This window comes from Dreissena polymorpha, chromosome 7 (genome assembly GCF_020536995.1).
Source record: "Dreissena polymorpha isolate Duluth1 chromosome 7, UMN_Dpol_1.0, whole genome shotgun sequence".
Classification (NCBI taxonomy): Eukaryota; Metazoa; Mollusca; class Bivalvia; order Myida; family Dreissenidae; genus Dreissena; species Dreissena polymorpha.
In genome coordinates, this window is record NC_068361.1 from 77,654,635 (window position 1) to 77,682,494 (window position 27,860).

At 34.8% G+C, this 27,860-nt stretch overlaps 1 protein-coding gene across 2 annotated transcripts in view; it reads left to right on the forward strand.

The window, feature by feature from the left end:
- Positions 1–1,542: 1,542 nt before the first annotated feature.
- LOC127837934 (E3 ubiquitin-protein ligase SMURF2-like) overlaps positions 1,543–27,860 on the forward strand; it is a 71,503-nt gene continuing 45,185 nt past the window's right edge. For both annotated transcript variants that reach the window (XM_052365391.1, XM_052365392.1), the window contains exons 1-4: positions 1,543–1,731; positions 8,529–8,567; positions 22,199–22,307; positions 22,616–22,749. In XM_052365391.1, the coding sequence (XP_052221351.1) occupies positions 1,674–1,731; positions 8,529–8,567; positions 22,199–22,307; positions 22,616–22,749 (340 nt within the window). In that variant the 5' untranslated portion in view covers positions 1,543–1,673. The remainder of the gene's footprint in view (positions 1,732–8,528; positions 8,568–22,198; positions 22,308–22,615; positions 22,750–27,860) is intronic.

Consider the following 27,860-nt stretch of genomic DNA (forward strand, 5'->3'; position numbering starts at 1 on the left):
ACAATTTATTTGGGGGCACTTGTCGATTTACAATAGTATGTCGGCAAGGTCTTTCCCCGATATATTTATGATTATTTTTCTTGCTTTTCAAATGTGTTAATAAAATTGATGTTGTGTTTGTTTACACATTTTCATACGTCTTGTCAAAATTGAGGATGTGATTATCGAGCAATTTGCGTCACCTGTCAAGTTTTGTGTAGCTGGGCTATTATCAAAACATGCGAACCGGCAAACGGCTTCACACCTTCATTGTTTGTTAATCCCCGGTAATGTCGTATTGGTGTTGAGAAGTTTGAGTCGTTAAAATCTCCTGTCAATTATAGACACTCGAAAAGAACGCATGATATCGGCAATGTAAATAAAACGCCCGGTTGTCATGCACGAATAACCACGTGACAATACCAATCGATAATGTCAGTTTCTTAGTTATAACTAATCCATCCGTTATGTGTACTCCTCCATGATAAAATCGTGGACAGTTACTTCGGAGACATATGATGAAAACCTTGATGGTATCCTTGTGGAAAGTGTGCATTTCATGCATAATTCATTTAAATCCAAACATTTATGTTTACGCATATGCTTTAAAAAAACACACAAGCTAGTTGTATCGTATTCGTCTTTAAAATAATTAATAATTGAAGCAATAAAAGAATACGTAAGATCGGCAATGTAAATATAGCGATTTTCAGTTAGCCTGCGGTACGGAATTTTTCCCCCGATTTTTTTGCTTCAAAAACTTTTTTTCCCGTTTTTTTGCGCGTTATACATAAATGCGCGTAATACACAACGTTTTACGGTAGTTTTATTTTTGATGTTGAAAAGACAAACATATTGTAAGTGCTTTGTGACCTTGTTTCTTTCATGTTAAAAAGCGTCTGTTGATGTAGAGTACATACTCATGATTATTTCACATGAAACGTCAACTTTATAATATTTTGATATCCATATGATCACTTCTGCTTAAAGGATCTACAAATTTATGTTTCACATTAAAAACCTTCATACCTGGACACTCAACCAAAATCTTCATGCAAAAATTTCAGCAAAAACGTTTCGCCATTGCTTGAAATTATGTAGACGCTTGCTTTGAAATGTTTAACGCTCGGATTAATTGGGACCAACCCAACAAGTTTAAGAGTTGTTAAAATGAATAAATATATAATTTTATATATATTATTATCCAAAAATGTAATGTATTGTAACTAGTCCTTAATAAATAAGTGATTGTGATATTTTAAACACAAATGAAAGTTAAATTCCATTCTCAAGCTGTCATGTTTTTATATAAATAGTCCTGGATTTAATGTCATATTAGATAATGCTATCAAAAGGATATGATGAAGTTATTAAAATATGAATGTAAAACTGAAATAATACCACATAACACAACTATACAATTACTTTTGGTAAAGATTTATTCTAGGTCTTTGCTTTTGGTCACCCGTTTGATATCGCAAATCTCACACCTTTGTTCCGCATAGTACACATATTTGTTTCCTGTTTCTTGTTGAACAATCACCGAAGCTGGAAACCTGCAAATTGAACTTAACCGGAAGTTGACTGAACTCATTTGCATACTGTCCTTTTTTTGATGTAAAATCTTTTACTCTGAAATAACATGGTATTTTGAGTTGTTTATTTAGTGGCTTTGTGCTTAAAGATGTAAGGGAATGGCTAGTAACGGATCAAGAAGAAATGGATCATCTACAATGAAGATACGTTTGACAGGTATGCCATTGATTGAAATCTTTTGTCAATTATTGATAATAACTAACTGGGTTTCCTTTTTCAGGTTGACTAAAGCAAACCTTAGATTTAAGTTTCAAATATATAAATAGCACCTGTCATCCTTGATAACATATTTTTCATAATCAATTGTGGTGCCATGCCCAAAGACCAAAATTAATTTTAAATATGGCCAAAAGGTTGCTCTGTAATTTGGCACTTTTTATAGATTACCGGAATAAACCCCCTTCGGAAGAAACCCCCTTCCCTAAAAACGGCATAGCGGAAGAAACCCCCTTTCAAATTTTGCATACGCGGAAGAAACCCCCTCGCTAGTTTTGCATAGGCGGAACAAACCCCCTTCGAGTTTTCAGACAGGCGGAATAAACCCCCTTCGTGTTTTCAGAGAGGCGGAATAAACCCCCTTCCTAAGTGTTAAGTCTTTCCCGCAGAGGTAGTAAAATCCCGACTCGAACATTCCCCAATACATCCGTTTTAACCCGACTCTATTACTGCATGCTTGCTACTTTTCAAGTTTATATTCATTTCCCGATAATCCCGTTTATAACATTTTTAAAGCACTTTCTGGTAAATATAAACGATAAAAACTCTCATTAATTTCTTTAACACAAACCTTGCCATTTTTTCTCTTGTATCAAATAAATTTCGGCATAAGTGACTATTTATAGACTTGATGAAATATTCCCTCCAAACATGCATCAATCCCTGTCTAGTTGTGTGCTTGTTACAACGCTCAATACACCCACGCTTTCTTTCTATGCTGCATAATTTTCGCGCCTTTTTTATTGAGAAAAAGACTCAACACAAAGAGTCAACACGAAATAGAATTTACACTGCAAAAATATTTCAACGTTGCGGTAACATTTACATTCGGAAGTGTTTCGTATTCAAAACGTGTTAACACCAACTTTTGCTATTGCTTTCATACTTGCATACTTGCAACACTTATTAACTATCATAAGGGGACCATGCAGGCAAAGTTATGTAACTCTGACTGGCATTTGGACGGAATTATGGGCCCTTTATACTCAGAAAATTGAAAATTTGGTAAATAAAGCAGTACATTAAAGGCGGTTTCGGGCATCATCATCACACCTATTTACCGTACTGTAAACAATCATTAATTATGAGAAGTTAATTGCAATTGGTGAGCAGTGTAAAATTACTTAGGCGAGTAAGTTGCGAAAAACAAAACCCGTTAATAATTTGATGCGGTAACAAATTAAATCCAGTGCATGTATATTTTATCATGTCTATTTGTAGAACTGATTTACACTGTTTTTCTACAGCCACGTGATAATAACTATTCACCATGCATTAATACCGGTATGCCATGTAAAACCCGTGTTATAAGAATGAGCGCAAAATTATTGCTGCCGTCTGCAATGCCAAGTTCTACGCATGCAAAGCATTTTTTTTTAAACAGACGATGTGTAACTAAATATAGCCTAGCCACTCAGTACATACAGTATTTAAGACTTACAAATTTACCGGTACGTTTCAATAAATTATATATTGCAACTATGGAAAATTATGTCAATTCAAGAATACATTGCAGTAAATGTATTTTTCAAGAATTAAGAAGCACCAGACTACGGCAAAAATTATTGGGAGAAGGGGGGTGGCGAATAAGAGTTACGCAAGACCCACCCAATCAAAGACCGGGGCATATCTGAAAGTTCTAACATTGTATACTGTTTATGCCAATGCATGAAAATAAATATAAATGAAAAATAAAAAAACATAAAATTATTTGATTTCAGGTAACAAATAATTTATTTAAATGTGACTTCATTGATAATTTAATACAGTCATTGTTGATACCTATAGATTCATGATAATGATTATGTCGTTCATTGAGCAAATAAGTTTATAATGTGGGTCGTTATCGTAGTGCTGAAATTTGGCTACTAATTTTTTTCCTTAGCGCCAACCTAGTATATATGATGATAAAAGTATGCTTTTACACATGATTTTTCCCCAAAACAACAAAATGCAGGGATTTCAATAGATTTTAAAAACCAGGAGTCAATGACCCGTGGACTGAAATTTTGAGGAGTCAAATTGAAAAATGCAGGGGTCAGTTTTGAAGCGCGTTAATTGTGTTTTTGTCTGTATTATTCAATTTTTTAGATAAAAATATGCTCTTAGAGTAACACAATATCTTAAAAAGTTATACTGCTTTATTAAATAAAAATACCATGATACAAAACACAACATATTTAAATGAATTGGTACACAAAGATAAGGACAAAATATCAATAATTTGTGCGAACAAAATCGACTTTAAGTTTTTCAAAAACAAAACATGTTCATTTTACACCTTTTATTATTTCTATCACTATACTATGTTTATTTGTAAAAACAATAAATGCTCATTAAAATCTACTTCATCGTAACACATTTAAGTCTTTTAACACATTTAAGTAATTTAAGATATGTACCGGTAGCAGCTTTTCATACATATTTATTCTCATTATATTATCATCATCCCTATGATAGCTTTTGTACAAAAACACAATCTAAATGCATGGAACATCTAGTATATCTATTACTGGTTATCCGAATACTATACATGTCCGAAATATATACACTTAAGAATGCCTTACCAGTAGTGACGTGCCAGTAGTAGTTTAACTTTAATAATCCAAATTTTCCTTGTTATCTGGTTTAACAAACGTTATCAAATGTTTGTTAAATCCAGTTAATGTTTTCTCCATTATTGAATCACCATTTCTTGTAATTTGAATCGCCATTTTTGAATTGAACGCGGGTTGAATGTTAATTTACAATATGGCCGCCATTTACAATGTCGAAGGTCATGACGTAGCAATTAAATTCTACTCGGATAATTTATATCTAATCGAGGAAATGTGTATTCTTAATGTTTATGTGTAGTATTATGACTTGTTAGTAGAAAAAATGAACTGTGATTCCAGTTTATATAAGATGGGTGTTACTCGTAATTATCGGTGGATTAACAAACTGACAAAACTCGCTTGACTTATTAGTGGATCTACGTAATTAATAGACCTTTAATCAATTTAGTTTTTTCTTTAATTATTTTTGCTGACTTCCTTTAACTGTGCCGTCTGGCAAGTCTGCAATAAAACCTGCAATTATTGGATGATCAATCAATTATCACGTAATCACTGCTACCCAGTTAGTGCGCACGCACTATTTAGACGGTGACATGTGTATTGGAAGAGATGAGATAACATAAATAACGCCCGGGGTATTCCCTCGATTATAGGCCGAGTTTCAAATACCGAAACATTAATTTCAATTAGGAGCACATCGGGATTTATTACCATGGAACTCGAGATGTTAACTGACTGACGCACGGGTGAAATTTTCGATGCGTCACAGTGACGCACGGCAGAAAAAGGGTTGCTTAAAAAACGAGTCATTTTTAATTTGCTTGTGTCAAAACGCAGGTTTCTGCGTCTATTGAGATCCCTGAAAATGCAAATGAAATGTGTCAATAGAAGAAAGAAAAAGGAATCATTTTGAAATAAAACAGTTTGAAATCACACCACATAAGTGTGTGAAGGTTGTGTTACATCAACTACATGTATACTCCTCAAAAGTGTTGGAATCAGGATATGTTTGACTGATCTGGACACTTGGTAACAAGGTGCGTAAGAAGGGCTCCATTGGGCACCAGTCTCGCCTAAACAATCTCTGGGAGAAACTAGAAAACAAACAGCTTTGACTACTAAAATCACATCTATTGGAGTGTGTTCAATTAGCTAAAGTGCAATAATGACCGATAAGGATTTCATGAAAAAACAGGATATTAATTGCTGGTTTAAAGAGTCTGTTGCTGATGGAACGGGAATGCAAAAAATTGCAAGGAGTCAATTGTCTGGGTGCCGTTTGTCATACAATCCCGGCAGCCATTACACGGGAATGTAATAAAGACCAGGACTTTTCCTTGCCATTTTGAGAAAAATGCAATTTCGTGATTGAGAATTTTTTCACGTGATTGGGAAAAACTAATTGAATTCTTTATAAAAGTTCAATGAGAAGAACAAAATCATATTTATTATAGCTATATACTTTGTTACATTTAATTTAAATAAAATTGACATTCAATAGTTAAGACTTATTTCTAAAAAAAAAAAAATTAATGGGGATTTTTTTTTTTTACAATATCAGTTTGGGATGGGAATCGTTTAACGGATCCATAGGTACGCCAGGAAAAGTCCTGTATATTCACCCCTGCTAAACGTGTCATCAATGACGAACATAGGCAGGTTTTTGAGTGGATGGAACCAACATACATTGTGAGAGCTTTTTTGGTTTGTGTGAGACAGTGCTGATTTTATAGTCATTATTTTGTTAATATTATGCAGGCAATTTTTTCCCAAAGCCAATGTAAAAATTCCCACTTACTGGTGTGAATTTTGTATGTGTAGTATCCATTTTACTGATATCTTTATGTTTTGGGATTTTCTGTCATATTTGACCATTATCATCAATATTTCAAATTTATTTATCACACAAATTTTACTCTTCCGGTTTTAAGTTAAATAAAGCTTAAATTCCAAATTTTGATGGTATAGCTCATTTTCCAAAAATGGTGAGAAAAGCGTTGATTGTGTTATATGAGCAGATAAAGTGCTGCCATTTGTTGTAATCAAAATATGTTGCTCCTTCACAACATATCTTGTAGCATATGTTTCAAGTAATGCAATCATATGGCCATTGTTTTCAAACATTGCTGCCAGGGATCATATTTTTTTCGGTTTTGTCGGTCCTAGACCGATTGGGGTCGTGAAAGACCGATTGAAAATCCCAAACAGTCGGTCCGATTCTGTTTGCTATTAAAATTCCCATGTCATGAAATCGATTACACATGTACATGCTAACACACCCTAATGACATTCTTATCTCGATTAGGTGTGATGAACCATTCGCTGCAGTCTCTAAACCGGTCAGGACCGGTTTATTGCACGTCAGACCAAGAATCAAAAACTTGTGAACAGCGGATTAAAGACGCATTCGAAAAGACGTGTCTGAATGCACGCGCTGTAACTAAACAAAACATGCCGATACATTTTCCACCAGCGTAATAATCCGGTAATATATTTATGAATGAAAGTCGCGGATCTGATCGACAGAACAGCCGAAAGTTATTTTTATGGGCGGAACTGCACATAAAATAGTACACAAGAAAAATAATATACATTGAATAAATCTTTAGTATATCTGTGTTAGAATCAAAATAATTTGTGTACTTTATACTTTGTTGTTGAATAACTCACGACCGGAAAATTAGATGGGTGATTTCAAATGCTTCGCTCTCGTGATTAAATCCCTACGCATCTAAACTATCGTCCGTGGGTTATTTGACAACAAATTATTTTTTAATTATTTGGTTTGTTGTTGTCAGTAGCCAACCTACTCACAGACATTTATTTGGTTCAGTGCATGTTTGTAAGCTATTATCGAGTCGACAACAATTTAAAACATCGGTATAGACTTACACAGATTAATAATATTGACAACGATGAAAACAGTCTGATAAAACAGGGGTTCGGATAAAACAGCCCACGAAACAACAATGAAATACCAAATGATAAAACCAGTTGAGAAAACTCGTTTAAAAAAATGCCTAAGGGAATTTTACTTGTACATGTATTATACCACCTTCATGAATGGCAAAATCAATGGTAGATCTATATATTTTAACGTAATTTATCATGATTTTGGATGTACATTTTCGGATACTTTTCCCCATTTATATCCGGACCGATTGATGTTGCGGGAAAATATGATCCCTGATTGCTGCGGATTGTGAATTTTATATTGTATTTGCCCTGTCTGTTGCTTTGTTTTGTCCTGTCTGTTGCTTGGTTGTTTTGTTGGTTTGTTTGCGTCAAACTTTAACATTGGCCATAACTTTTGCAATATTGAAGATAGCAACTTGATATTTGGCATACATGTGTATCTCATGGAGCTGCACATTTTGAGTGCTGAAAGGTCAATGTCAAGGTCATCCTTCAAGGTCAAATGTTAAATTTATGGGGGGACATAGTGTTTCACAAACACATCTTGTTTGGACTGAAATTTTCTGGCTTTCAATTAAATGTCTAGGTTTTTATCAAGCTATTCTTAAGAAACTTTTGTACAAACATGATATTAAAATGTGTCGTGTTCTGAGAAAACTCGGCATAATGCATGTGCGTAAAGTGTCGTCCCAGATTAGCCTGTGCAGTCCGCACAGGCTTATCAGGGACGACACTTTCCGCTTTTATGACATTTTTCGTTTAAATGAAGTCTCTTCTTAGCAAAAATCCAATTTAAGCGGAAAGTGTCGTCCCTGATTAGCCTGTGCGGACTGCACAGGCTAATATGGGAAGACACTTTTCGCACATGCATTATGCCCAGTTTTCTCAGAACGCGACACAAATAAAAAGGTATTACCCTTAAAAGCCATCTTTTGCATAATTAAAACATTAAAATAAACAGTTTAGTATGATGGAATCCTTTCAATATTTTAAGGCCGTTGTTTTGGTTATGTTCTCAAGATGGTTACTTGAGTGGAGAGTAAAATGTCTGATATATTGAGGTCACCTGTTCAAAGGTCAAGGTCACAGGTACTTGCATCATGACATTGGTTTCAGCACAATGTCTAGAAAATAATTATGCCTTAGTCTTGAAGAAGGAAGACCCTTAATGATTTTTAGATGCAAGGCCATGGACATAGCGGTGACAAAGCAGCGTGTCGGGGAGAGAATACATGTTTTACCAACACCTCTTTTTTATTTCAGTTCTGTGTGCCAAGAATCTATGCAAGAGAGACTTCTTTCGTAAGTAAATTAAGTTTTTCATTGTCATGATAGTGCAATCAGTATATCTAAGGCTTATCTAGTGTATTCCAATTTTCTCTTGCAATTTACTTACATGAACACAAAGACTGATGCCTGGTGTAAGACCTCTGAAATTTGTTTGAGCTTTCACTTATAATAATCATTCACTTTTATTTTATTACGATTGCTTAAAATCCAGATGAAAAATAATCATCATACAAATGGTTCTGTGTTCCTGATGCTAATTTGTGACCCCATTTTCTGGGCTTCTTTGCATGCTCTTGAACCCTCATTAAGACATTGATACAGTACAGTCCACGCGTTTTCCCCAATTTCCCTTGCTTCTCCGCGGACATGCCCACCGAGGGAGATTAAGAACGTCCTGCGATACGCGGAGTTTGCAAGAATGGTGCTGCCGAGGTAAACAATCGGCAAATTGATAAGCCGACGCGGCGGCCCTCAGCATTGGGCAACGCGGAGGAAACTCCGTGTTTAACGAGATAACGATCGATTTAACTTTGTTTGACTTCCTGATTTTCAAATAAAATTACATTTATTACAAGTACATATGTATATAAAATAATGACATTCAAAACAATGTATTACTGGTAATTATCATTTTCATAAAACGCTTTATCCATTACTCCGACAGTCTTTGTTTGGCAGACCATGTGGCCGCAATAAATGAAATCTTATTGATTATTTTGCGAGTTTTATTGACAGCTTGCGAGTGGTCAATTATGGACCAAATCGGCAGAGTGACATTCACACATGTTAATCCCTTTTGTCAAAACACCACAGACAGCAGTCTACACAATAGGTCAGTAGACAAGCTTTGCGTATTTTCATAACGCCAAACACTTAATCCAGTTCCGTCCAGATGTTCTCTTTAATAAGTATACAGTACAATAACTGTTTCAATAATTACTCTACTTAAATACTGTAACGATAAAGATACAGCGTGTTTGAATTGAAACTAATTTGGAGGAAATATAAAATTATAAGCAATATATATGGGGTTAAAAAATACCAAAGAAACTTTCAACCGAAATCAACAGAATTCAGTGTTCTCTGCGCTATAAAGTTTGTATAAAAAGATCAATACACGCACGCTTTCCACGCATAAACCTTGAACTTGTACATTGCAGCATAATTTTCGCTCGCTTTTGTCGGGAAATATACATGATGACTGTATATTAGAAGCATTTGTAAACGTCGTGTTAACATTAAAAATCGGAAGTGTGTTTTGGATAACAAACTATTACTCTCATTTGGAAATTTAACAGAACATTTATTCTTGTGTTATATGTTTAATGAATTAAATATTAATTTGTCAAAACGCTTTACGTGTCGTATATTCATTCATACTGTAGACGTACCTGTGAATAAAAACATATATTAATTTTTTATACAATTATCTTTATTTTTATAAGCCACAGTATTTAAACAATTTTTAATTACAACATTTTAATTTTTTGGCATGCACAGTAGCACACTGCTACCGGGGTGTCGCGCGGCAGTGTCCTGATAAGAACGGAAATTGTCTGCATTTAACGACTAGGCTTAAGTAATAAACGCAGCGGGTATTAGCTAACTCGGCGGAACGCCAAGCGTTTTAGCGAGTACACCTCGCTTTCCCCGCCGGAATCACTCTCTAGTAGACAAATGCCCCGCGGAGGTAGCGCGTTTTTTGGGGAAACGCGTGGACTGTACTGTATCTGTCACATAATATTGATGTGAAATTTTATGTTGTCAACTTAATTAAACATTTAAAGTTTTTGATCAAATTGTGATTAATTTTAAAATGTTAGCAGCTACTATACATATCCTAATATAAGTGACACACAACAAAAGAATTTATGGGGAAAACTATGTGGTTCTGTATAAATTACTATAATGTTTTTATGCCCCCCTTCGAAAAAGAGGGGGTATATTGTTTTGCTCATGTCGGTAGGTCTGTCGGTCTGTCTGTCCACCACATGGTTTCCGGATGATAACTTAAGAACCCTTACGCCTAGGATCATGAAACTTCATAGGTACATTGATCATGACTGGTTTACAATTATGTTTTGTTAATAAATAATTTAATTTCCCCATCAATATGCATTGGCATGTAAAACCTTAAACCATGTTAATATTCTTTAATACATTGTGTGTAGTTTCATGACTAAACATTTTTGTGTATGCTTGTTAAGCATAATCATATGCAGAGCTATTGTATGATATGCTTGCGGTAATTTATAAAACTCAATTTGTTGAATAAAAAATACTAAATTAATGTAATAATCTTAATTAGCTTATGACGAGGCTTATCTGGAGCTACCCTGGCTAATACACATGTATTGCATAAGACATATTTTTTTAGGACACAGCTCATGTGATTTACAGGTTTAATGAAAATCCTTTTATCTGGTAAAATGCAGGAGATATAGCACAAGAAAGCCATGGTTTAAGTCTCAAGTTTCTAAAAGGATCACTGCAATTCATACAGATGTTATTAGGACTGCTTTGTTTTATACTAATAGGCTTTTTATGCATACATAAAACATAAATTTGTCTTAGTTATTACTCTAAGATGCATATGTGTCTATGCTGCTTTAAGTAATGGTCACTTGTAGACAAATACTTCATTTGTACTTTCTGTTGACTCATGTAGTTTCCCTTGTATTTAGTGAAATATTTATGTATATTACTGTCCAGTGTTCACCAGACAAATGGAAATGAGTACCATTAAGTTGCAATTGTGTTATCCATGCATGAGGCACTTGTATTTCCATTATGGGGTTGTATTAGATGATCCACAAGATCAATATCTGTGCACTTGGTTGAGTCTAGACAGGGTTCATAGGAGACTGATTGGCTAGTGGCCTGATTGAAGTAATGGTCTTGACCCCAGAATTATGTCTCCCTCATGTAGGCCAGTGGTGTGTCTGCTACTGAATCCAATACTTGAACAGCACATAATATTGTGATTGAGTGAAGATGCTTTTGCTTTCCTGGGGTTTCATGTTGATTTTATTCTATTCTATAATATATTCAGGAATATTGAAACTCATAAAAAGAGAGAACGTGTTGATCATATCTTCTTTGTTACACATAAATGTATGAAGAATCACAAAGCTATGTTTTCAAAGTAAATGCTTTTTACTACAACACTGATGATATGTATTGGTTTTTATGTTGCTTCACATAACAGTGGAATTCATGCATGCTTTCAGCAAGTTCACTACTCTATGTATCAAATCAGTAATGTAAAGAAATAGATTTTTACACAAATATTGTTTAAGTAAATGACCTGCTAACCTAAGTGTATTGGGTTATTGCAACAGTAAATACTGTGAAACCATTATTATTCGTCAGACATTAATTTTCGTCTTTTTTGTCCTTCGACCGATGGACGAATTCAAGATCCTAATGAACAATCATGTCCCATATTTGAAACAAATCAGACTGAATTACCGTAGGCATGAGGCATTTAAATCCAGCGTAATCCACGCATATACACAGGGCTCGAAATTAACACTCGCACACTCGCAAAATGCGAGTAAAAAAGATTGCAAGGTAAGTTATAAGCCACAAGTATTTTTTGCAAGTAAAGAAATAGTGAAAAAAAACGAGTTATATTGCTTAATGCGTTCGACGGCGTGAACGCTAAACCATAGGTCAATTTTTTGAACGTCTGAATACCCATATGCGGAAGCGCGCACCTTGTTTGTAGACAGGTATACTTAAAGTACAGATACCCGGATGGTATTGATACAAAGAACATGAAACAGTCGACTATTCATACTCAAGTTAAATCCGGTTTTGACACAAAGGGGTGTACGTTATACAGTGTACTGACAACTGACATTTCCTGTAAAACGCGAATGCAATAAGGCTGTATCGAATGTGTTGACTTCGTTTAGGTAGAATAGTGTTGATTAGCGCTAATTGTTAACAACTTTATTACCCATTGTGTGTATTGTTTTTTTCAGGGGTGTTGCAGATTATACAGCCAACACGCGGCGAATCCGGATTAAAGACAATACTATTAAACGCAATTAAAATATGACGATGTGTGATCAACAAATCGGACGCTTTTTTTTCAAAACCAGAAATGGACAAATTTAAGTGCTGACGAAATAGTCATTTTTTTAAAAAGGACGAAATTTCGTGCTGATGAAAATAAATGGTTTCACAGTATTTAAAGCGGGTATATACGATTTTTAAATGTGCTGAATTGTAAAATATTGATACAAATATGTTATAATAACACACAATATGCAAGAAAAATGATACATTTAAGACGAATTTCATAAAATACAGCAAATACAAATTAGCGCCCCGAGCCGATTGTGACGAAGATAATTCGTAATTATTTTCCTACAATAATCGATGCATTCGTCTTTTTAGTAAGTGTTCCTGTGTCGTATGAATCGATATCGCTGCAGGAATTTCAAATGAACCGTTAAACTAAATTTAGATTCACATCGTACATGCATGATATACATGCTGGCGAATTCGGCTGTACAGCCTTTTTCGATTTCAGAATTTAATATCTGGCTTATTTAGCATTTTTCGACACATGTTCTTCTTAACTTTTATTTTAGTTTATAGTGAAATATATGTATAATAAGTTTTTACACATTTTATATTAATTAATAAATATTTGACAAGATCGTATATACCCGCTTTAATGTACTCTATATTAACAGAACATTATTTTGCTGGAGTACTTTTAAGCTCGACTTTTCAAAGAAAAATGAGAGTTATACTACTCGCACCGGCGTCTGCATCACTGTCGCCATAGGTTAAAGTTTTTTATAAAGTCAAATAACTTTAACACTATCAAAGATAATTAACTCAAACTTGGAATACTTCTTTATGGCAACAAGACAATTGTGTAGATCAAGGTGCATAACTCTGTCATCATTATTTTGAGAGTTAGGCCCCTTTTTATACTTAAAAAATTGAAATTTGGTTAAGTTTTGTATAATTTAGGTCCACTTTATTCCTCAAGTATCAAAGCTATTGCTTTCATATTTGCAACACTTACTAACTATCATAAGGGGACTGTGCAGGCAAAGTTATGTAACTCTGACTGGCATTTTGACAGAATTATGGCCCCTTTTACACTTAGAAAATGGAAAATTTGGTTAAGTTTTGTGCTTTGGTCCATTTTATTCCTTAAGTATCATAGCCATTGCTTACAGACTTGGAACACTCGCAAACTATCATAGGGGACTGTACAGGACAAGTTGCATAACTCTGGTTGGCATTTTGACGTAATTATGGCCCTTTTTTGACTTAGTAACTTTGAATATTTTGTTAAATGTTGTGTTTAGATGCACTTTACTTCTAAAGTATCAAGGCTATTGCTTTCAAACTTCAAATACTTTCTTACTATCATGAGGGTACTGTACCTGGCAAGTTGAATTTGACCTTGACCTTTGAATGACCTTGAATCTCAAGGTCAAATAAATAAATTTTGCTTTAATTGCCATTACTTCTTTATTTAGGATCAGGTTTGATTCATACTTTGACAAAACAACACTTACCTGACATACCACAATGGACTCCACTCCCACCCCAGAATCCCCGCCCCCCCTCCCCAAATTTGTTATGCCCCTGGATCGAAAGATCGCGGGTACGTAAGATCGGGGGTATATTGTTTTTGGCCTGTCTGTCTGTCATTCATTCATTGTGTGTGTCCCAAAACTTTAACCTTGGTTAAAGTTTTGCAATAACTTTTGCATTATTGAAGATAGCAACTTGATATTTGGCATGCATGTGTATCTCATGGAGCTGCACATTTTGATTGGTGAAAGGTCAAGGTCAATGTCATCCTTCAAGGTCAAAGGTCAAATATATGGCTTCAAAGCGGTGCAATAGGGGCATTGTGTTTCTGACAAACATATCTCTTGTTTGTTTTTTTTCCCTTTTTAATGCCCCCGAAGGAGGGCATATAGTGATCACACTGTCCGTCTGTCTGTCTGTCCGTCACACTTATTTTTATTATTTTATTTTTGAAAGACCGTACAACCATCCCACTCAAGCTATTGCTATGAAACTTGAAATATAATCTTTTTAGTTTGTTTTATGTCTTTACAAATGTTCAATAGATTGTGGAAAATATACCAGAACTTTGAATCGTCTGTAATATACCACTTCTTTAAGCGATCAATGTTTCAATTATGGTCCTCTTCCAGTTAGAATATGACTATATTACAATGTACCTTGACCATCTTAAATATGAACAATATCCCCATGATGGCTTACGTTATACTGCCAATCACTTGAAAAGTGGAGCGTGCTGTCTTCTGACAACTCTTGTTTAGCAATAGCTAAGAAAGTCTTCTGTTTGAAGAAAGTTTTACCCACACAGGAAGTGTCCAATGAAAAGCCCATATTTGTGCTCTGGACATTCACAAATTTGGAGTTCATTAAGGAAAAAGAGCAATATTTGTAAATCATAACAAAATGCTGATTTTGTTTTGCAGTGGAACACCAATTTTAATATTGATTTATTTTGAATACAAAATGTCCGTTGTTATCAGCTTTTCTAAATATGTTTGTGAATGATATATAAACAGCATCTAATGCAGCTAGAAAAATTTCATAATGATCCTATTTATCTCAATTAAAAAATGTCATGCATTAGTAGTAAGAAATAATGTTGATATTTATCATATTAAGCCTCTGATTCATATCTTTGGTCTGTGTGGCTTCCCTTGTTCACTGGCATATAGCACTTCTGTTGGGTTTCTTATCTTTAAGTGGATGTACCCATATGGTAATCATTGTATTCCCAGACAGGCTCCAGCCCTGGAGTGCTGGGGCATTGAAGGCTGTATTAGGTCCATAAGTAGGCTTTGATCTTGGGCTCTTTACTGGAAACAGCTTGATTGCTTTTTAGTTGTCTTGTGAACAGTTATTTGCAATTATTTAATTAGGTTTTATTGATTTCTTAATAGACAGGTTAACATGTGACCCATCATTGATTTATTTCCTATGTATTGAGCGCAAATGATATCTGTCCTAAAACTCTTTATGTATATCAATGTGTATTTTAGTTCAAATTCGGGGCCGTATGGGACCCCATTCCCAATGGAAGAAAGTTAATAATTTTCCCAAATGAGACCTAAAAATCCCAATGAAAGCTTTCCAAAAAAAATAAAAAAATTATGCCCCCGGATCGAATGATCTGGGGTATATTGTTTTTGGCCTGTCTGTCTGTCATTGTATGTGTCTGTCATTGTATGTGTCTGTCTGTCTGTCACAAACTTTTACCTTGGTTAAACTTTTGCAATAACTTTTGCAATATTGAAGATAGCAACTTTATAATTGGCATGCATGTATCTCATGGAGCTACACATTTTGAGTGGTGAAAGGTCAAGGTCATCCTTCAAGGTCAAAGGTAAAAAAAATATTTCAAAGCGGCGCAGTAGGGGGCATTGTATTTCTGACAAACAGATCTCTTGTTAGATCTCAAATTTAAGTTAAATATAATATTGAAAACACTTTTCTAAATTTTGAAGTATTTGTAAGCATAACAACAACAATATTAATATCCCAATATTTGTAATAACGCCACGATTTAAAAAAAAGCACTGTATATGCATGTATAGTACGTAAAGCCAGTGATTTATTAAAAAAAATATATTCTTAAATATTTTCTTAAATATTCTAAACAAGTGACTGATAATTAGTTTGAACTGATTAAACATGCTTTAAATCTGTGCTTTTCAGTGTCCGACAAATTTCTTATTTTTCAGGTAGCCCACTGGGCTACCAATAAAAATATTTGGTAGCCCATAAAATTTTCCTACAAAGTGATAAGAGGCAGGTTCTCATCTTTATTTTATTTCTTCATTTACATAAACATTATATGTATACATACATATACATAATACAGCAAGTAGTCTGATGTCCACAGTCAATATCGTAAATTAATGTTACAGTACAGGCACCGTGTACTTAAATGTAAATGTACCAAAGAAAATCATATACTACATGTAAATATTACATGTATGTGCACATGTATGTGTATTTAAATTCGGACAGCACTTTAAGTCGGTAACGTAAATAAAGCGTTTAGATGATCAATACGATTGGCTCATATGGTGTTAATCAATGCAATTGCCCTTTTTAACAACACACACCGAGTTTCAAGAAATCAAGAGTATTAAATCATTTTATTTACTTGTGTCCGACTTAAGTCCTGTCCGAATTTACGTATTGCATCCTTATGTTACGACACTTGTGTGCAGTCAGTATACAATACAATAATTGTTTCAATAATGAAGGAACTGATACAGCGTAACGGTAACGATACAGCGTGTTTACATTATATTTTATTAAGAGGAAATGTCAATGCCAAATAATTCGCGAGATACCCCAGTCCTTTAGTTGAAATTCACAACGAAACTTTTAATGGAAATTAAATGATCTCAATTTTGTACCCGCTACGAAATTTTTATTTACAAATAAAAACACCCACGCCAATTTTCGCGCGCTTTTTATCTGGACAAAGAAATTCATTTATTAACTGTAGAATTTTGTAACCTTAAATAGCTGTACACAACGCGTGCAAACCGTGGCAGGTGATATACGCATGTTGCAATACAACGGCCCTGATTGGTAGCTTATTTCATCATATCTTTAAATAGACCCATATGCCGAAATTCATTTGACACTTTAAAAATTTCAAACGTTTGTGTTTATGACTCTTATCGTCTTTATTACCCACCCATAATTTGGTTTTAAAAATATAAATCGGGCATATATGGCAATAATGATTAACAGTCGATTAATCCAATTATTAATTGACTATGCAAACTAATTAGCAGGCGTTAACCACGTTCACACCGTTGTTATTAATATTCATTTTCGGTTTCGTACAGTTTTGAAAAATCCGCTATGGTTTTTATTTATTTAATGTTTGGCATCCTTGGATATTTAACGACATCAAAACATTGTCGCTATTACTCATTGTTGCGGTTAACAAAGAATTCCAAACTGCGAAATGATGTTGCATCATGTGCGCCAACTATCTAACCGGCTCTCATGATATTATTAGCAGATGATAAATGTTGATTCTGATTGGATGATTATAATACATTGTTACTGTTTACGACATTACCACAAGTGATCGGTGACTGAATAGATAATTGATTGCACTTTGTTATCGGATTATGAGCAATACACAGTGTACAAACACATGGTCAGCGTGTTTATTCTACGTATGTCTGTCAATTAACCGGGCTACCGCTCTTATAGATTTACAGTAGCCCGGCGGGCGTCAGCTGGAAAATTTCAGTAGCCCGATAAAAAATTTTGGTAGCCCCCGGGCTCCGGGCAATGGATTTGTCGGACACTGGCTTTTGATTGTTTTTACATACATACGTATTAAAATTATATTAAATTATTGATGGAATCTTTTTTGTTATATGACTTTCTTTTTTGCATATTTTCTTCAAGAAGGATCAATAATTATTGTTCTAGTCATTGAAAGATTGAGGAAAATCCTTAAACAATGAGGGGAAAGTTCTTGAAAAATACTATTATTTGGTTGCGGATGTTCTGTCTGAAATATGAATTGGCATTTAGACTCTTGGCTACACTGATTTAACGTCTTCCAGATTTGTTATTTACATAATCATGTAATATCTAACCTATATTTACAGTAGTCAGTAAATTGTTTGCATAGATATTATCCATGTGAAAATATGAGGAACAGCATATGGAAAGTAATGACCATGTTTCCAGTCAGTCTGGAGTCATGTTCTGGGCCAGGCAGTCTGAGGGTTGGAGCAGTTAGTATTTCTCTGGAGGCTTGGCTGATTAATGTCATTAGTGTGATCAGTGAGTCTGGATAGCTGGGGGCAGCTATTGACATATTGATGGAGTAGGAGTGATATGAGGAGTAGTAGGAACTGACCAGTGGTTACAGTTAAACCTAAGATAAAAGCTGTTGAAACAATTCACTCTTTTTTGTATCATTGAAGATTTTGTGTGTAAGTATTTCTTGCTCAGAAGCTGTTGTAACAATTCACTCTCTTTTGTATCATTGAAGAATTTTCTTTTCTTATCTTGCTCTTGCATATATATTTGGTCACAAATGTCAGCAATATGGATTGCGTACTTTTTATATGCAAATGCAGATATTTAGCTTACCATACACTGCTGATAACTTAATAAGAATAAGCCCTATATATTTTGTTATGCCCCCCTTAGAAGAAGAGGGGATATATTGTTTTGCACATGTCGGTCCGTCTGTTGGTCTGTCCACCAGATGGTTTCTAGATGATAACTCAAGAACGTTTAGGCCTAGGATCATGAAACTTCATAGGTACATTGATCATGGCTGGCAGATGACCCCTATTGATTTTCAGGTCACTAGGTCAAAGGTGAAGGTCACAGTGACTCAAAATAGTAAAATGGTTTCCGGATGATAACTCAAGAATGCTCACGCTTAGGATCATGAAACTTCATAGGTACATTGATCATGACTGTAAGATGACCCCTATTGATTTTCAGGTCACTAGGTCAAAGGTCAAAGTCACAGTGACTCGAAATAGTTAAATGGTTTCCGGATGATAACTCAAGGATGCTTACACCTAGGATCATGAAACTTCATAGGTACATTGATCATGACTGGCAGATGACCCCTATTGATTTTCAGGTCACTAGGTCAAAGGTCACGGTCACAGTGACAAAAAACATATTCACACAATGGCTGCCACTACAACTGACAGCCCATATGGGGGGCATGCATGTTTTACAAACAGCCCTTGTTACAGTTTGTGTTGTTCTTAAATGACATATGTTCTCTCACCTGGGTGAAGGCATTAGAGCTGCAACAATTCATTTGATTCATTGATCAATTGTATATTGCTTGAACCCATTATTGAAAACACAATTTCATCAAACTTTTTTTGGTTCTCTTTAATATATTTCTAGATCATTGTCATAAGGAAGTAAATTACAGTGCTCACTCTGGCCTTCAGAAAATAATAGCCATCTTTTTTTTCTAAAAAAAAATTAGCCAAAACAGACGTGGACTTTACCGCAAAATGGTACTGAAGGTAAAAAGAAAAAAAAAGAATCTCATGTTATCTATGTTTAATCAAATGTATATATATTGGATTTAAGTTATAATATATACTTAAAAACAAGCATAATATCAGTGTCATTTTCTTATAAAATATTATCATGTCTTTACAATTAAGAATACAATCAAGGTTGTGGGTGTGACTTAACAAACCAGACATCAGCTACAGTAACATACATATATACTTTAAAACAAAAAGATAAATACTTTTATTAAAGTACTATTAATAAAATAAGAAAACTGCCCCTTCAAATTGTTCAATTTTTAAAGTCTATCTAAGGTGCAAGTTCTGGTTAGTACAAAACGAAATATTTTCAACCAGACCATCCGTAACACCGCATATGTATTTGTCATTCTATACATTTATAGCTCGACTATTTTATATGAGATATATATAGTGGAGTTAGCCTACTCACCCCGGCATTGGTGTTTCCGTGCAAATGTTAAAGTTTTCGTTCTACCCCAATTATTTTCATTGTCCCTTGACATATTGCTTTCATAATTTGCATACTTGTTTACCAACATGGCCCCAACCTATAAACAAGAGCAGACAACTCTTTCAAGCATTTTGTCATAATTATGGCCCCTTTTCCACTTAGAATATGCAGCAAATTTTAAAGTTTGCGTACTACCCCAAATATTTTCAATGTCCCTTGACAAATTGCTTTCATATTTTGCATACTTGTTTACCATCATGACCCCAACCTATAAACAAGAGCATACAACTGTATCAAGCATTTTGACAGAATTCAAGTTTTTATCCACTTACCTTTTGAGAAGTGTCGAATGTTTTTTAAGGTTAATTAGTTTTTTGAGCAACTTTTGCATTATTGAAGATAGCAACTTGATATTTGGCATGCATGTGTATCTCATGGAGCTGCACATTTTGAGTGGTGAAAGGTCAAGGTCATCCTTCAAGGTCAAATATATGGGTCAAAATTGCTCATGTAATGTCACTTCTGCAATATTGAAGCTAGCAATTTTATATTTGAAATGCATGTGTATCTCATAGAGCTGCACATTTTGAGTGGTGAAGGGTCAAGGTCATTCTTCAAGGTCAAACGTCATATAGGTCAGTGTTTTTTTTCACTTATAGGGGAATGGCGGTGGGGCCCGTCCAAAGGGGAAAAAATGCGTTGTTTTTTAGAAAAAGGGGAAAATTAAAACTTCACTCTTTTATATGTAATGATATTTATTATATGAATACACATGTTTGTATGAATATTATATTCACAGCAGAATGTCTCTGTCCTTTTTCTGAAATATATATCAATGATTTTTTCAACATTAGTTTCAGACAGTTCAGCCTTCATGCACAGTCTCAGTTTTCTTAGCCATTTTGAGTTGAATTGATTTTATTTATATTAAATGGCAAATTTGAGCATTTTTTATCAATAAAATGGACCAAATTGGAATGTTTTTATCAACAAATATTGACACAATATAGATACATCAGGCCTTTTCCTGGCTATTTTGGGAGAAAAATGCAATTCATGTAAAAAGTCCACTGATTTGGAAAAAACTAATCTAATTTAATATAACACTTTATAATTATTAAAAATCATATAAATTATAGTTATATACTTTGTTAGTTATTTATGAAATAAATTTGAGATACATTTGTCATGATTATGAAACAGTTCTTTCTAAAAAAAAAAAAAATTTTTTTTTTTTTTTTTTACTTCAGGAGGGGATTATTTTTACAAAATAGGGGAAAAATATATACTCTTTTTTTGAGGGGAATGGGGCCGAATATCAGCCCCGAAATTGCCATTAAAAAAACACTGTAGGGGGACATTGTGTTTCACAAACGCATCTTGTTTTCTTATATGTACTTCCTAAAATTCACATGAACATCCGTTACATTGCAATTTGTGGGATCCAGAGACAGTGATCATGACATAAATTGACTGTTATTCATGTAGATATAAATTCATAAGCATAGTTTGGCAATGTGGACAGCATGTATTCTGTTGCCTGAGTGCTGATTGGCTGATTAGATTATTGAGAAGAATAGACTGATTGACAGCTAACTTCATGTCAAAGTCAAAGAGAAGATGTTGTTAAGGGTGGTATGCTCTATGATGTAAAACTGTTTATGTAACTGTTGCACTACACTAGCGTGAATATGATATACCATAAAGGAGTGAAAATTTTGACCAAACTTGATTTGTTTGTGAAGCCACTCATAAATCTCGCACACATCTTGTGTAAACGCCTGTACACAAACAGTTGATTAAAGTAGTGATTTAATGGGTTGTAAGATGAATGCCATTTTCAATCCAATTAAACCTTGCAGGTGCTTTTGAAAATTTCAAGCTCTGAATAATAATGATCAGTAAACCAAGCCTTGCGGCAAAAAAGATATGAATGTTAAGGCACCGCAGTGCCACTGCGCAAAAACCGCCAGTGTGAAGCTTGATGTGTATGTTAACATTTGTGATATATTACACATATATATTAATAATGACATACTTGCCTTTTATGATTGTGGTATTATTTAATGTTATACATTGTTCTTGTGTGGTTGTTCCAGGCCTGCCTGACCCGTTTGCTAAGATCAGTGTGGACGGTTCCGGGCAGTGTCACTCCACAGAGATATGTAAAAACACTCTCGATCCAAAATGGAACCAGCACTTCGATCTGTAAGTCTAGTTCAGTACCAAACCTACATAGATTGTTTCACATATATTTATTGGAAGGGCCATATTTATTAAGGCATGTACTGATAAAAGTTTCTCTGAATTAATTATGTTTCATGTAAATTTAAACGGAATTGTCAAATTATACAAGGGGGGTCTGACAGTATATCAGATATTTTTGTGGTACATTGCTTCATGACACCTTATAAACTTAATTTGTTCTTTAGGTGTTCCTTCAGCATGAATTTCCATAGGCATGGACATGGGAATATTCAAATTCATGAACAACATGCTGGATTATTTATTTGTAGGTACATTGGACAGTTGGACTCTGTGACAATAAGTATATGGAACCACAAGAAGATTCACAAGAAGCAGGGTGCAGGCTTTCTGGGGTGTGTGCGCATCATGTCCAACACAATCACCCAGCTCAAAGACACTGGCTGTAAGTACATAGTAGTTGGAGAAAATAAAAATACATGTCCATTATTGTTGAAATTTTGTGCTACACTGCCTAAATATTTTCAACACTGCAAACTTTGCGGAAATCATGAGCAATTGGCAGATTTTTAATTAAAATATAAAAACTCATTTAAATATAATGAAATTTTAAGAAATATTAATCATGTAGTTACTCTACATGTGTCATCTTCTGATATAAATTGATAAGGGGTGTCAATTGTCCGGATTATTCCAGAAATCCAGATTTGAGCTGTCCAGGGTCATTTTTGAGATCACAGTAAATCTGATGAGTGTTTAAGAGGTATTAGTTCGAGTGCGCTATCATTTGAGAACAAAATTAATATTTTTGTTATAGCTTCATCGGCTTTCCGGAAAATTATGCTTGGTACCGATTTTGCCCGGTATTTTATTTATTATGCCCCCCTTCGAAGAAGAGGGGGTATATTGTTTTGCACATGTCGGTAGGTCGGTCGGCCCGTCCGTCAACCAAATGGTTTCCGGATGATAACTCAAGAACGCTTACGCCTAGGATCATGAAACTTAATAGAAACATTCATCATGACTCGCAGATGACCCCTATTGATTTTCAGGTCACTAGGTCAAAGGTCAAATTCACAGTGACCCTAAATAGTAAAACGGTTTCCGGATGATAACTCAAGAACGCTTACGCATAGGATCATGAAACTTCATAGGTAGATTGATCATGACTCGCAGATGACCCCTATTGATTTTCATGTCACTAGGTCAAAGGTCAAGGTCACAGTGACTCCAAACAGAAAAATGGTGTCCGGATGATTACTCAAGAACGCTTACGCCTAGGATCATGAAACTTCATAGGTATATTGATCATGACTCGCAGATGACCCCTTTTGATTTTCAGGTCACTAGGTCAAAGGTGAAGGTCACAGTGACTCGAAACAGAAAAATGGTTTCTAAATGATAACTCAAGAACGCTTACGCCAAGTCTTATGAAACTTGATAGGTACATTGCAGTGCTTTCAACAGGATTTTTCTCAGGCGCCTCGGGGCTGATAGGGGTGGTTAGGGAGGGGTGTCCCCTCCAGACGTTGATTTTTATTTTAATTTAACGTGTCAATTCACGTTCTGTGGTGCATTATAACTCAAAGAAAAACAGAGTCAAAAGACATCATTTGGTGCGCTATGACTCTTCAAGAAAATAACCCAGTCATTTAAATTTATATATATATATTTTTATATTGTTTAATGGTTTTAAAACTTTCCCGCACAGATAGTAAAATCCCGACTCGAACGATTTCCCAATACATCCATTTCAACCCTACTCTATTACTGTATACTTACTACTTTTCAAGTTTCTATTTATAACCTGATAATCCCGTTTATTCCGTTTTTATAAATCACTTTCTGGTAAATATGTACGCTAAAAGCTCTCGATTATTTCTTTAACACAAACCTTGCCATTTTTCTATAGTATCAAATAAATTTTAAGTTACTATTTATAGATTTGATGAAATATTGCCTCTTAACATGCGTCAATCCCCTGACGTGTTGTGTGCTTGTTAAAATGCTCAATACACGCACAATACACATGACGCGACGTTGTACATGCTGCATAATTTTAATTGAGAAAAAGCTTAGACACAAAATAAATTTGCACTGCTAATTTGAAGCAAGAATATTTTTTACGTTGCGGTTACATTTACATTCGGAAGTGTGTTTCAGATTAAAAACGCGCTAACATCGACTTACTGGAATGGGTTTCGGATTACAAATTTAATCATTCCCATTTGAGATTTCGACAAATATTAAAAGTTGAGTTATGAATTCAACGATAATTTGTTTAAACACTTTACGAGTCGAATAAATGTTTTGACGGAATTATGCATGAAATTCACATTGTCCGCAAGGATTACGGCCGGTTGCCATCATCAGTCTTCTAAGTATCGATTATTGGACGAAATATTTACAAGTGTGCGTAATTAATTCAACGAAAATTTGTTAAAGTGCATTACGTGTCGAATAAATGTCAGAAAAACGAGGTGAATCAGTCTAATAAATGGACATGATGAAATATACATGTACTGGAATAAAATTGTTATCGCATAATTGCAACTGGGAGTTATTTGCACAACTTACTCGCTATAAGTAATTAATTGTTTACCACTTGCAATTAATTTCTCGTATTAATTTTGAGTCATAGGTAGAGCTGCAACGATTCGATCCGATTCATCGAAAATCGATTCGAAATGCTTCGATTCGATTACGATACCAAACCTACCAAATTCGATTCGATTCTTTAACATATATACATATATACATAGATACGTAAAGCACGCTGTATTCTGACTATTGATACGGGAAGGTGAAGGTTTTATCTTTACCTGTAATTACGACCCGCTCGATTGGTTGCTTATTACTTTAGTCATCCAATCAATAAGCGCGTTACGGCCTACTTTCGGAAGAAGCGTCAAAATGGCTGAACAAGTTGTTGCCGACAAATTGAAATTATCAGATGCGCCTAAGAAGCTAATATCAAAAGTGTGGCAGTATTTTGGGTTTCGGGATGGTAGCCCTACCGATAAAGCAAAGTGTAAATTGTGCTTCACGGATGTGGCGTACGCAAAGTCCGGCTCAACCACTAATCTAATGCAACATGTCAAACGCAAACATAACGTTGATTTAGCAAGACTAAGAGGTCGCACAAGTGCAACTACTGAAGTCGCGAGCCAGAACAGTAGTTCTATTTCTGTTGGAATTTTGTTAAGTTTATTAGAGAATGTGATTTGTCCACCAAGTAACAGGTGATGCTGTCATGTCACAATGGTAGACATTCTTATAGCCATTTTGGGTAAAAGTATAATAGTGATAGTACTACCATTCAACTGATTCCAGATACGTTCTTATGATTATTTATTTATTTTTATATTATTGTGTAATCAACACAATCTTCTAGTCAGAAGTTTTTATATTAAAATTCCTAATTTGCTTTTCTTTTTTATGTGTTTTATTGAAATCACATTTGAACAGAAATGTTATTGTTGAGGCATAAGAGTGAATATATAATAAAACTAGGTTTGAAGATGAATCGAATCGAAAAAATCGGTATCGGAGTGTCTGAAATCGAAATCGAATCGAGCTGTTGGTGAATCGTTGCAGCTCTAGTCATAGGTAACACTTGTTTACAGTAAAAAGGTGTGATGATGATGCCCCAAACCGTCTTTAATGTAATGTACTGTACTAGTTACCGGTTTTATATTACGTAAATGGTATAACTTCTTGCTAATCAAGCTGCGATAAACTCTTACTTCGTGCCCGACGTCAATCAAAAATAATGGTCGATAGTTAACCCCGCCCTTATTAGCTTTCGCATAACCGATTGGACGATGAACATCACAGTTTGACGACTGGAAAGTTACCTGATATATCCTTGTCAGCATTTAAATGACTGTGTAATGTGGCTAGAATAATCGATACGCGCGTCTTATCAGTGGATTACCCATTACCCCAGGTGGTGTTTATGGCGATAACTTGTGAAAGTAGGTACCGAGCGAGTGCTCTTTTAAAACAGGGAATATTGATACACTGATAGAGAAACCTTGATTGTTTTTGACAACCTTCACTTTCTTTTACTGAAAAATACACTGATCGGAAAACTTCAAGCACCCGGGGGACTCTGATTTCGAAATTCAAGCGCCCCGGCGAGGGATCGTTAAATCGCCTGTTGAAAGCCCTGGTTCATTGATCATGACTGGCAAATGACCCCTATTGATGTTCAGGTCACTAGGTCAAAGGTCAAGGTCACAGTGAAGCGAAATAGTAAAATGGTTTCCGGATGATAACTCAAGTATGCTTACACCTAGGATCATGAAACTTCATAGGTACATTGTTCATGACTGGCAGATGACACCTATTAATTTTCAGGTCACTAGGTCAAAGGTCAAGGTCACAGTGACAAAAAACATATTCACACAATGGCTGCCACTACAACTGACAGCATATGGGGGGCATGCGTGTTTTACTGACAGCCCTTGTTTATTTCTTATTTGTAAGCTGATGCAATGGTTACTGACAACAAATATTCGCTACTTTTAGATGATCTCATAAGTCAATAAAACTTTTCTATGTCCGCCATTTTGAAATATTTCAATTGATGGATAAGCAAAGAAAAGCAGTGCAATAGCATACTATAAAGCAATATGTTAACCAAATTATATATTGATTACATATGTGCAAGGTAACTGGTTTTCATTCTTCTGCAGTCAAACAATATGCACATTTTATTTCATGTGAAAAACACATACATTTTTCAGACTGTCGTTTTCAGATACAGTATTTTTTTAAGTTGTTTATAAAAACAATAGGTTGATGAATACACATGCGGTGATACAGATGGTCTGGTTTATGATATTTCCGATTGTATTCACCAGAAATTGCAACTAGTAAGACTATAAAAAAGTAAAATTAGTTAGGACTGGACTCTGCCCTTTATCCATGTTGGGGATCCAGACCCCCATCCTAATTTTCCAGATTCTGGGGACAAATGACACCACTGTTGACAGAGAATATTCTGCATCATGAATTAATTTAATATAATATTCATTTTGTGTTGAGCACTTTAAACCTGAACATAATTAAATGCATTTCTTTAAAAAAAAGTTACATAAATGTAATTTATTTTTTTATGCCTTATGCCGTTATTAAAACAAATTATTTTCAGTGGCCTAGGGATTTTTATCTGATTGAGTATTATTAAGGTTGTAAACTTGGAAGTAAGGGTGTGACATGATTTTTATGTCCCCCACTATAGTAGTGGGGGACATATTGTTTTTGCCCTGTCTGTTGGTTGGTCTGTTGGTTGGTTGGTTTGCGCCAACTTTAACATTTTGCAATAACTTTTGCTATATTGAATATAGCAACTTGATATTTGGCATGCATGTGTATCTCATGGAACTGCACATTTTGAGTGGTGAACGGTCAAGGTCATCCTTCAAGGTCAGAGGTCAAATATATGTGGCCAAAATCGCTCATTTTATGAATACTTTTGCAATATTGAAGATAGCAACTTGATATTTGGCATGCATGTGTATCTCATGGAGCTGCACATTTTGAGTGGTG